Source organism: Lepidothrix coronata, unplaced genomic scaffold (genome assembly GCF_001604755.1).
Source record: "Lepidothrix coronata isolate B3197 unplaced genomic scaffold, Lepidothrix_coronata-1.0 Scaffold102, whole genome shotgun sequence".
Classification (NCBI taxonomy): domain Eukaryota; kingdom Metazoa; phylum Chordata; class Aves; order Passeriformes; family Pipridae; genus Lepidothrix; species Lepidothrix coronata.
In genome coordinates this window covers 161143-173224 of record NW_016690282.1, presented here as the reverse complement: position 1 = coordinate 173224, position 12082 = coordinate 161143, and the positions used below count along the sequence as shown (strand labels likewise).

Sequence of the window (12082 nt, the reverse complement as noted above, 5' to 3'; positions counted from 1 at the left end):
AAATAGATAATGGCCAACGTGCCTGAAATTCAGTTTTTCAAGAGGGAAAGTATAGACCAATGGCAGTTTAGTGAGACAGTTTAAGAAATGAGACATGACTAGGTCAAAGGTTCTCCCACGTTATTTTAATTGCCTCCAACACAAAATCTTCACTGACATTTATATTATTTTAAGAAGTAACCTAAATGGCATTTCTTTCATTTCTTGCAAGGTTTTAAAAGAAGGCATTGACTGAACCCAGGACTTTTTTCCCCAGAAAGCACAAGCTTTTGCTGCAGGAGTCTTTGAGAGAAGGGTTGACTCTTGGGCAAACAGTCTGCTGTGGAGACCCTAATTTGCAGGAGCAGTGCTGATGGTCTGCAGAGTGCAGGGAGCATGTGGCTCCACCACCAGCCCTATATACCATCTCTCAGAGGGTCCTTCAACATACCAAAAGGGATCTAGATGCATCCTAGATATGGATATGGAGCCTTAAGCACCAAATTGAACCAGGAGCGTGCAAACCATCCAACGCTACGTAAATCCTGTGTTTTGCAGAATTGCAGTGCACCAACAGATGTCAGATGGGGCGATGGATCATGGAGGAGCTCTGGCGTGACCTGCCTTGGAAATAAGTTGTTCCCCTGAAGCTCTCACCATTGTTCAGAGATTTGTGGTGCTCATCATGGGCACCATGCGACACTGCTTGATGGGAACCGAGGCTGCGGCGGACTCTCCATCCCTGGCTCCTGGAGAGTCTGGCTCCAGCTGACTCTCAGTCGATGCCTGCAGCAGGTTAGCTGGTATGGGAATTGACGAGCTGTTTCCAAACACCAGGGTGCTTGGAAAAAAAGTGACTTCAATATAAACTTACCCTTTCAGAAAGCTGGAAAGGAGATACCAGACCCTGGCTTGCTGGTTGTTTGCTTTTGTTGCTCGGAGACATTTGTTCCCTGTGTAAGGATACATTTTAATATGCTGTTTAGCAGGGACAGTTAATTTTTAATTATTAGTCCAGTTTTATATTATGTTTTTAAATCTTGCTGCTTTAGTGGCTCAGCTGGGGGAGCAGTGAGGTCTCAGCTGGCTGGCAGGCAGCCCGTGGAGCAGCCAGGGAGAGTCATCCCAGCCCCAGAGAGCGTCACCAGCAAATGGCTTCATGCTCACATGCCCGCAGCTGCAGGCACTGGCTGCCCTGCTTTCCAGAGCACTGTGACAGAGGGGATTTGGCCACAGCCATGGCAGAAGGGAGGCACGTTCTTGCTCCCTGGCAGTGGCACATTTTCTTGTGGCTCACGGGCACCGTGTGTCAAACTTTCACCTGGGAGAAAGCTTTGCAGAGCTTTGCTCTGTCACTGCAAAACAACCTCAGAGGAGCTGTGCAAAACTGTCCCATCTGGAGAAGGATCTCTGGGTCACTGAAATGAGAGGCTGACATAAGGAATATAATCCATGGACGCTAGGGAGAGGAGCCTGGCTTGGGGCCAGGCTGCTGCAAGCTCTGCCTTGGTAGCTGCAGCAGGGACAAGCACATCAGCAAAAGGGTAGAGGATCAGCCCACTTCAGCTAATATTTGGGATGTTACTGTAAGCATCTCCGAGATCCCCAAACACAAACCTTTTCTCGGAACTAAGGAGAATCTGGCAATCCCACATTTCTAGCATTTCTGGGTGTGCTTATTTTTTTTAAGCAAAGTGAGAAGTGAAAGTAGTTCTTACTGTCTTTTGAAATATACTATAGCTATGTAAGACTGCAAATCTTTCAAGGCCATATCTCTCCTCACCCTGCCAAACGAAACACAATATAAAACTCCATTGTTTTACTCTTATTTTTCCTGTGCCTTACGGCTTGAACCATGGATCCTCTTGGCTGAGGTCCATCCCAGAAACGATTTAATTTGGGAACATGCTTCACCTTTCTAAAAATAAGGAAAACTGAGAAGAAGAGCAAATAAGCTGTGTTGAATAAAGATCTAAAATGACTTCTCCAGGATCTCAAATTAAAGAAAATATGTTACCCAGGGAATGTAAGAAATCAAATAATATAAGCCTGCCTCTATGCAGCAAACTCTTTCCTGGCATTTTAGCCCTGTTCTATAGTCTGGACCTTTTCCAAAGAAAGAGCAACAAATCATCAGTCATATCTTTTTTTTTTTTTCCCCCTCAGACACTTACTAAGAACCAGGCACACACACAAAAATAAAAGAAGGTAGAAAACATCTACACATTTCTGTTTGCTTCACAGTGTTTTTAAAGCATTTGACTCAAACTGTTACCCAGAAATGAAATATCAGACTACTGCAAAACCAAAACCAGGTAGATTTTCCAAAATGGGGCAGAAATAAATCTGTCTAAGGACCCGTGACTTAACGAGATAAGATGTGCAATAGGTGCCTTTACCTGGAAAAAGAAGAGGATCAGCAGGATATAGTAGCTGTGCCCTTCTCAGGTTGTAGGTCTGTACAAAGGGGGGGTATAGCTCAGTGGTAGAGCATTTGACTGCAGATCAAGAGGTCCCTGGCTCAAATCCAGGTGCCCCCTTCTTTGCTACCTGAGATTAGCTCAGTTGGTTAGAGTGAGGTGCCAATAACACCAAGGTCATGTGTTCAATCCCTGTACAGGCCATTCCCTTAAGAGTTGGATGCAGATCCCTTCCAGCTCAGAATAATCTGTGAAACGGGACCAAACCCCATGTGATACTGGGAGTCCAGATAACACCTTACACAAACCAAAGTCCCATGTTCATACTGGGAGAACCTCATTGCAGCATGTGAAGGAGCACAAGAAAGCCCGAGGTGGTACCACCAGCTGCAAGCTCTCTGATCTCTGCAGACACACTGTAGAAGGCCCACGAGGCTGTCGGAGTGACACAGAATTGTGAGGATAACAGCACTCTCAAAAGCAGGGTCTCTGAATGGCTCTGTAAATCTCCTGCAGCATGCAGCTGGTGCAAAGTGAAAAATGGGGTTGGAATTTTATTAGTTGGGGGTAACGAGAAAAATCCCCAACAAACCCAGCCATGGGGAAATTTGGTTGAAGAAACATGAGCTGTGGTAAGAATGAAGGTGGGCACAGACCAGTAGTAATAATACCACAGCAGCAATTTCAATTTGTTGGGTAATAAAACTGAGCCTCCTCAGTGACTTTGTGCAGCCCCTTGCAGGGGCAGCAGCTCTGCATCACACAGACCACTTGCTGCTGGCAGTGTTCGAGCACCTTGGGCTGCAGGGCTGGAATCTGGGGAGCTGAAAAGACCCACTTCAGCTGCAGGAAGGCTAGGACTTCTCCCTTCTTTGCCCTCTCTAAAACATACCATGAGCATGGCTCCCCAGGGTGGATAGTTACTGTCTGTACTAAAATCTGGGTCTCGGCTGTAAATCAGGAATGCTCCTTGAAAGGTGGCTGCGTACCAGCAGTCTCTCCTCCCTCACCATCCATCTTCCTTTCCACATGCACTCAGCATCAAAGCTGCTGGGGGTTCAGGAAATGAAGCCATGTGGCCACCCTTGGCCCTCTGCCCCTCCTGGCTTCTTGCAGCTGGAGAGCAGGAGCCCAAATGTCATTAATCCTTGCGATTTCTCGAGAAAAGTGAAGAAATAGGGCTGCAATGAAAGAGAAAACTGTTGAACAGGGTGAGACTGCCAAAAGGCCTCCTGCAAGGTCCACTTACTAAAAGATATTAAGGATATTAAGCCCAAGTTTAGATGGCATTGGTGGGTCACTACGCATTTTCCCTCTCGCATCTTAGAACTGTTTTCAGTCTCCTCTAGGAGGCCACCCTTCTGTTTCCAAGCACAGTTTGTTTTCCATCCCCGCAGAGCCCCTCCAAGATGCCATTTGCAGCTCTGAGGGTCACATTCACCTCTCTGCTGCCAAGGGAGGTGGCAGGCACCACAGGGATGTCTCCCTAGCTGGTAATGGTCCTGCCCTTGCAAAATGGGTGATGGGAAGCCCTGGGCATGGCACTTGACTCCCACAAGCAGAGGCTGCAAACCAGGCTCGGGGCCATCCATTTGCTGCTTTTGGTGGACATTAAAGCCTGTGGCAGTGGCTGCTTGAGTGGCAGGACTGGCTGCAATCATGAGAAGACTGTCAGAGGAGTGGCAACTCTGGAGACTTCCAAGGAGGCAGGGTCTGGGGGAATGTCTTAGCTTTATCCCAAGTACCAGCATGGGTTACTGTGCCCTGTCACACATGCTGCCTTTGATATTTCACAAACTCAGTCATTTGGGGAAACAAAGGTCGTTACTGTTCTCCAGGAGCACAGTGGAGGTGTGCCCCCCCCTCTCTGCACTGTGCCCCACTGGGGCAAGTAAATTCCCTTTCTTACAGGGACACAGGCTGGAATCACAGGGGGAACCCCATTCCCAGTGAGTCCATGGGCAAAGAAGCCACCAAGCAACAGGGTTCTGGAGGCAATGGGGCGCTAGGGCCAGTATCCCATCGGGGCAGCACAAGTTTTGGGGGTGCTGGGTGTGTCCCCACTGGCACAGCTGCATGTAGTGGGTCAGCAGAGGAGCTGACTAGGTTGGGAAACACTGGAGAAAGTGGGGATGTTGCTTCATTGTCTCAAGGCATAGTTCAAGTTTACAACGCCCACCCTGTCACCAGAGGTCTGGCGCTCTCACAGCAGCTGGGATGGCGTTGGTCATGTGCTGCTCTGCTGTTGCACTCACCCTCCTCCTTACAAGGCAGGAGGGGCAGGTTGAACACTCGTTCAGTGTAGGCGTGGGGAGTCCACATCGGGCAGTGGGCACAGAGAGTGACCTCCATGGAGGGGCTGGGGCAGTTTTGTGTGGGTGGAGTAGTTCACAACACGCGCATGCAGCTGCTGGCAAGGGGCCCGGGAGCTGGCAGACAGCCTGAGGGGGAAAAGAACGGAGAAAAACACCAGAATAAGCACAAGCCAAGGGGGCCAGGCTGGGGAGGGGGCACTTACGGAGGCCCACAGTCCTTGGCTGCAGGGCAGCAAGGGAAGTCCATCATTGAGCAGCCTGATCCAGCAGATCCCATTTGTAGTACATCAGGGGGTTGCCACATGGAGCTGCTCCAGTTTTGATCCATACTTGAGAGTTTTGGAGACTGGACTCATCAGCACACCTGCCCAGAGGTGACAGAACCCTGTTGTGTTGAGTGAAGTATTTCTGTGGATTAACAACCCAAGGAGGAGGCAAGAAGCTGGGAGGAAAGTTCAAAGATTGATTTTCATTCTGGCAGCAGGTTAAGGGTAGGGAATATGAACGCTGCCTCTGAGGTCCTGGAATGCCCAGTATATGAACTGATGATCTGGAAACAAAGATGAGCAATATACCAAACATTTTTGAAGAATGACTCAAAGCTATTTACTCTTGAGGAGATCAGAAAGGACTGAGTAAAATGCAAATGTGGCAAATGGGCAACACCACACGTTTGCCAAGGTTTAACTGGGCACGTGCAAAGTCAGAAAAAACAAATTGTGTGTAAGAATTACAAAGCTCCAGATGTTCTCTAGCAACTCAAAAAAGAATCTGGATGTCACACAACCCCTGATTCTGTGAGTAGCTGCAGGTTAAAAAAAAGCACACACAAAATATTAGCATGCAGAATGAAGAAGGGGAGAATAATATGGAAAATATGATAATGCTATTATGTAAATCACTAGCGTGGCCTCTCTGGGAATACTGTCTGCAGTTCAAGTAAGCCTTTCTCAGAAAGAGCTGATTAGGGGCATGGCAAATTTGCTCACAAAGAGAGATCAAAATGATTGGTGTTGTTTATCTCAGAAAGGAAATGAACAAGAGGAGATTGGCACAGAGTGAGCCAGTCCAGAGATTCTGGTTTTCTTCTTGTTCAGTTCTATCACTGTCATATCTGGTGTCGCTGAGAAGTGTGTGAAGTGATGTGGCTCTCCTCTGTCACACACGGTTTGCTCTTTCTCTCACCCTCTCTCCCAGGGGAGGCATGGTATATGTGGTAATGTTTTATAATTTGGTAGGACCTGGGGAGGAGGAGACAGCTAAGGAGGAATATATACATGCCTCAGAGTAGGCATATAGTAGAAAATATGAGAACGGAAAAGGGAGATTTGCACCCAGACAGAGGGGGCAAAGGTTCTGGCTTCAGGAGGCTCCTTCTATTAGTTCAGGCAGACCCCAGAGAGGCTGCCAGCTACTGCTCTTCTCCTAGAGCTCTTGAGACTTCCAGGCTAGGCCTTGGGGTTCCTTGGAGATAAAGATAAGGAGCTTGAATTAGATAAATTATTCTCTAGAAAGCATCAGGGTAGTCAGGGGTACCTTGAGACACACAGCATTAACCCTGCTCTCTGCCAGGGGAGGTTTACGCTGGACATCAGGAGAAATTTCTTCACAGAAAGGGTGATCAGACATATGGAATGGGCTGCTCAGGGAGGCGGTGGAGTCACCATCCCTGGAGGTGTTTAAGGAAAGCCCGGATGTGGCATTGAGTGCCATGGTCTAGTTGACATGGTGTTGTTTGGTCATGGGTTGGACTCGATGGTCTCAGAGGTCTTTTCCAGCCTAACTGATTCTGTGGTTCTGTGACCCTGGAGCACCAAAGGAATCTTCTCACCCTGCGCTCCCCTGGCAGCCGGCACGCTCAGCCCTGGTGCTCTGTGCTGTGGGTGTCACTCGCTGCGGCGCGACCAGCGCTCCCCTTTCTCACATGAACATTTGATGGCATTCAGGCGCGTCTCAGCCAGAACGACAAAAGGAAAACCTTCTTGATGCTCCGGCTGCCCCGGACACGGGAACCGGCCGGGCCGACATTCCGGGGAGCCCGTGCTGCCAGCGGCCCCTTCCCGGCGGGAGCGGCGCGGGCAGCGCTGGCCGCGGGTGCCCCCCGCCCGCAGTTCCCTCCCCGCCGCCAGGGGGCGACAGCGCCGCGCGGCACGGGCGGCCCGGCCCCCGCGGGGCTCGCGCTGCGATTGGCGCTCGCGGGGCCGCGGCCCCGGAAGCGGAAGGGCCGCGCTGCCGGGTGACCCCGAGAGCGGCGCCGGGAGGCACCGGAGCGACCCCCGCCCGGGGCTCGGGCCCGCTCGGTGATTGCGGCGCCGCCGCCCGCCTCCCCCGGCCGAGACCAGATGCTGCGAGTGGACCCCTCGGCGAGCCCGTTACCGCGGCGTCGTTAGGGAGGCGGCCCCGGCCCTTCCCGGGGCCTGGCACGAAGCGGGAGGCGGCGGCCGGTGCCTCTCGGGGGAAGGGAAGAGCCGACTGGGATCCCTCCTCGGTCCTTCCTCCGCAGGTCGCCCGCCCGCGCCGCACGGTTGCCCCGATGGCCGCGTGGTCCCGCGGGGCGGTGCTGGGGCTGTACCGGGCCCTGCTGCGCCGCGGCCGCGCCCTGCGCTACACCGACCGCGACTTCTACCTGGCCACCGTCCGCCGCGAGTTCCGCCGCAACCAGGGGCTGCAGCGCCCGGAGGACAAGGAGAGGCAGCTGGAGAAGGGGCAGGCGTTCCTGCAGAGCGGGCTCGGCGGCCTGGTGTAGAGATTCCCTGTAGCAGCTCCCACTGGCCCCACTTACTTACCTCTTCTTTCCAAAACAACCTCGCCAAGCAGAAGAGATGATTAACACTCACTGCACACCACTGTCTTGAAGAAGTCTGGAAGGCGCTTCCACAGGCACACCAGGAGGGCTCTCCTGTTCTTTTCACAAATGCATTAGGTCACAGGTAGGTCATTTACGATTATATCACTGTGTTCTTCATGCTGCTGTTACAGCGAGCTTTGTGAAGGTGCATTATCTTTTCTGCCTGGCCATCACAAGTGACTGTATTCCTGATTCATCCAGGCAAGAACATTCCTCCTGTGATTGTAGCTTGGATTTAGAAAAAACAAGGGGCAGTTTTAAACCACTCAAGTCAGGCAAGCAGTCAGGCTGAGAACCTTTGGAACTGACTCAGAATATAGACCTCAAGTCATGTTGGAAGAGTTTCCTGGTTGTTTTCATGTAGATTCACTGGGGATCCACCTACAGGTACAGTGGTGCCAAGGTGGGTTTTACAGAATCAGTTAGGCTGGAAAAGACCTCTGAGACTATCAAGTCCAACAAACGACTGAACACCACTACATCAACTAGACCAAGGCAGTCAGTGCCACATCCAGTCCTTCCTTAAATACCTCCAGGGACGGTGATTCTGCCACCTCCCTGGGCAGCCTGTTCCAATGTCTGATCACCCTTTCTGTGAAGAAGTTTCTCCTGATGTCCAGCCTGAACCTTCCTTGTCGCAGCTTGAGGCTATGTTGGCTGGAGAGACTCTTTAATTAAATCTCAAGGTTAGGTGAAATGGGAATCAAAGAATACAAAAGTACACGTGTAAGAAAATATTAGTGTTAATGTTATACATTGTTTGTCTGAGAGTCAAAACCCACCAGCCGTAAGGGCAGGAATAAATGTCCAGTGAAAGCAAGGGAATTGTTCCCTTTATGGTGCATTCTGGTCTCTATTGTTGTTTCTTGGGTGTTTTTGAAGTATCTGAGATCAGCCATTATCCAGAAATTAATGTGAGACCATCTGTCAGCTCTTGGGAAGATTCTGATTTGTTACAGACAAGCAGGTAACCATCCCTGTATCTCCCTGTCTGTGAGCAAAATTACACTCAGAAAATTAGTAAATAAATTGGCCATGCTTTGGTTGAGAAGCCCAATCTAGAAGGAAAATACCAGAATGGTCATAGAGTTCTCCATAATATGCAGGATTTTATTACAAAATATTGTGGAATTAAGCCCTACATTCTTTTATTAAACCTGCTTCAATGATTAGAAACCCCATATCAAATTTGAATGTTTTCCTTCAGGTAATAAATGTTGCTGGAAGCAAAGAAATGCTGTCATTGCAGGGCTTGGTCACTACTGTCCTGGCATGACTGGGAACAAGCAACTCCTTGAGGGAACATGATTAAAGAGGCTGCAGGGTTAGGTGGTCTCTTCCTATGGCTCTGTGCTGAGACCCCAAGAGCCGTGGGTGTGAGGTGGGGGAGAAGGGAGTGAACTGTCAGGATTGCGTGTTTTGACCCATCTGTTTAACGTTCCTGCTCCCTCCAGGTAAAATGGCAGGCGCTGGGCAGCGCAAAGGGAAAAAGGATGACAACGGGATCGGCACAGCCATCGACTTCGTGCTGTCCAACGCCCGGCTGGTGCTGGGCGTGGGCGGAGCAGCCATGCTGGGCATCGCCACGCTGGCCGTCAAGCGGGTGAGTGGGCAGGGCAGCGCGCTGGGGCCGGAGCACGGGGCACTGGGAGGAAGGAGTGGGAAATAAAAAGACACGGTACGGGGTAAAATGCAGGTGCTGGGCCCTTAAAGACTCAAACTGTTCCTGGTAATGTTGGTTTAGATGTACGACCGGGCAATCAGCGCTCCCAGCAGCCCCACTCGCTTGAGCCAGTCGGGAAAGAGAAGCTGGGAAGAGCCAAACTGGCTGGGCTCCTCCTCACGCTTGCTGACCCAGGACATGAAGACCAGCCTCAGCCGCTCCCTGCAGACTCTTCCCACTGATCCTTCAGCTGCTGATGCAGGTACGGAGCACGGTCATACTCCTGCAGTACAGAACCATCCAGGCCCATAAATCCTGTATTTGTTTAAAGGAATGCAGGAAAGAAAATATTCTGTCTGTCCCAGGATTTTGACACTTTTCTTTGAAGCAGCTCCTCTGGTAACTTCAGGAATCAGGAGTCACATTAGCAACTAGTGAATAATAATCATTTATTTGCATTCTTCATTTCTCTCATGACTTCATGTTGTTAAGCTTTACTCTCTCTCTGGTTTTAATTTTTGAATCTGAATACTGATCTGTTCAGTCTTTGCTGATAAAAAGCCATTCCATTCCTTTAAAGCTCTTTGTTGCCTTTCTTTGGGCCATTCCAGTTTGTTTGTTTCTTTTTAAGGGGGAAATATTCCCATTGTGAATGTACTAGCAATTTATAAGAGTATTTCATATATTATCTCTACCATCTTTCAAATAACTTCTGTAATGGCATTTCCCTGTTTACTGCTGCTCATCACTGAGTTGGTCTTCATCAGGCTATAAAAAGTCTTCTTTCTGAGTGGAATAATAAGTCATTTAGAGTCCAACAGTGTTTGTTATATATTTGGTTGGTTTTTCTTACCAGTTTTACTTTCTATCCCTGGTCACTTCAAAAGATTTACACTTGGAGATTTAAACTAAAAATCAGAATCTAGCTTTTAGCTTGATTTTCAGATTCTCTGTGAGCAAGTCAGCTTCAAAATAGTAATAGATTTTCTGCTGAGGAAACATTAAATAACTGTGTTAAGTGAGGTCTAGATAATTTGACTGGAGTCCCCAAAGCATTGAGGAATAAAAACATTGATGGTGGTGTCTTCATTCTTAAATTACAAGTAAAGGAAAATTCCTTATTGAAAAATAATTTTTTTCAGGCAATGAAATCCATTTTCCTGTGGTTTTGTGGGCTATTTCCTTTTCACAGGAAAGCTCAAATCTTTCCAAAAGAACTCAGTGGGACAAGAGGCAGCAGCTGTTGAGGTTGGGCGAGATGGGTCTGTGTTCAGCTTAGTCAGCATTCCACTTGTGCTGTGTGGCCAAACACCCATGGCCAAATGAATCTGCAACAGCTGGTTGCCTTAGTGGGGCCACTGACTTGGAGGTTTTCTTCTGCACCCTTTAAGTACCACAGTCCTTCCAAAGACCTCTTAGATCCGCAACTCTTCCTTAACTCTCATGGATAACTTCTGAAACTCTTGGTCCATACTGAGAGAAATCTGAAAGACAGATAGAAAGCATTGTCTTATTTCCTTGGGAAAGCAGTCAGAAAAAAAGGGTCTTAGAGCCTCTGTGCAGGTCAGATGTTGCTTAATAACTCAGATGGCAGCGTAAAGCCTTGTGTAGCTGTACTGTGCCTCAGAGTAGGCTCTTGATTCTTCAGCCATTGAAGGTTTGAGGGAGGTTTTCATTGGAGCTATGATTGCCTGAGCTGGGATGGCCCCAAGATCTGTCAGCTCATCCTGATAGCTGTGCTGATCAGACTCCCAACAACTATTTCATTTCCAGGTGGCATGCTCTTCTCTGATCTGATACCCTGTCAGGACTGGGGTTTGCTGGTAATTTGTGATAGTCTCTTACAATTTTAAAAACTTAAAGAAATCATGATGGTTGTTCAAGAGTGTTTTGTCCACTGGTTTGGCATCATGTTAAAAGCTTCTGAACTGGTAATAGCACTGAATTTTTGAAATTGAGCTGAGATGCTGCCCACGTGGCCATTAAAATTACTTCCTTGTGCACAATATTAATCTTATTCTGGTGAAATTCCAAATTTAGTAATTTGTTTTATCTGTTTTGATGCTCATAGTACTATCTTTTGAAGTTTCTCAGCACCTCCCTTTTGACTGGTACCTGTGTAAAGCATGCAAAGTGTCCTCTGAGAGCTTTTTGAGACCTAGGAGGCTGCACTTCCACGCTGCAGATTTCCCTCTGCGAAACACTTCACAGTGAAATACTGCAGATGATCAACAGTTTTCCTTCTGTCTTGCAGACTTCTTTCAACCTACAAAGCCCAAGCCATCTGCCAGGAGGAGTCAACTGGAGCTGAAAAAGTCCCGCCTTCGTCTGTCTCTGCAAGAAAAGCTCTTTGCCTATTACCGGAGGAAGGTGGCTATCCCAGCGGATGAGCAGGCTCGGGCCAAGCAGGCAGCCGTGGATATCTGTGCGGAGCTGCGCAGCTTCCTCCGTGCCAAGCTGCCGGACATGCCCCTGCGGGACATGTACCTCAGCGGCAGCCTCTACGATGACCTGCAGGTAATTCCTAGGCCCTGTGCTGGGTCCTTATTCAGAAGGCTGACTAAGCAGGAGCATTTCAGGCTTCCCAGTCGGCAGTGCTGGCTCAGCATAGCATTTCTCAGTAATAAGGCCCCTGAATAAGGTCGCCTTTCCCACTGTGGAGCCAAGTGTTGATTTCTGCAGTGCTGTTTGAACCGGCATGACCAGGCTGCTCTGGTGTTGTCTGCGAAGCCTTTGCTCTTTGCTGGTTTTGCTGTTTTATTTCTCACCACTTCTTTCCTTCTCTTCTGTCTCTCCTTTTAGCTGTGTTTTTCTTGGTGTTTCTCTGGTAGACCTCTGTTTTCTCTCTGTATCTTAT

The 12082-nt window shown here is 49.0% G+C and overlaps 1 protein-coding gene, 1 long non-coding RNA gene and 1 other non-coding gene across 3 annotated transcripts in view; 2 read left to right on the top strand and 1 right to left on the bottom strand.

Annotated features, from left to right (window-relative positions):
- Positions 1-134: 134 nt before the first annotated feature.
- LOC108501498 lies at positions 135-6364 on the bottom strand. The gene is made up of 3 exons (XR_001876195.1): positions 4918-6364; positions 4655-4840; positions 135-3580 (listed from the first exon to the last, which is right to left on the bottom strand). It is a non-coding gene; the product is annotated as an uncharacterized LOC108501498 (long non-coding RNA).
- On the top strand, positions 2448-2519 carry TRNAC-GCA. Its single transcript has one exon. It is a non-coding gene; the product is annotated as a tRNA-Cys (tRNA).
- Positions 6365-7266: 902 nt separating the features above from the next.
- Positions 7267-12082, top strand: part of MIEF1 (mitochondrial elongation factor 1) — a 9831-nt gene continuing 5015 nt past the window's right edge. Inside the window, exons 1-4 of the mRNA XM_017823443.1 lie at positions 7267-7644; positions 9017-9165; positions 9307-9487; positions 11480-11742. Coding sequence (XP_017678932.1) covers positions 9022-9165; positions 9307-9487; positions 11480-11742 — 588 coding nt within the window. The 5' untranslated portion in view covers positions 7267-7644; positions 9017-9021. The remainder of the gene's footprint in view (positions 7645-9016; positions 9166-9306; positions 9488-11479; positions 11743-12082) is intronic.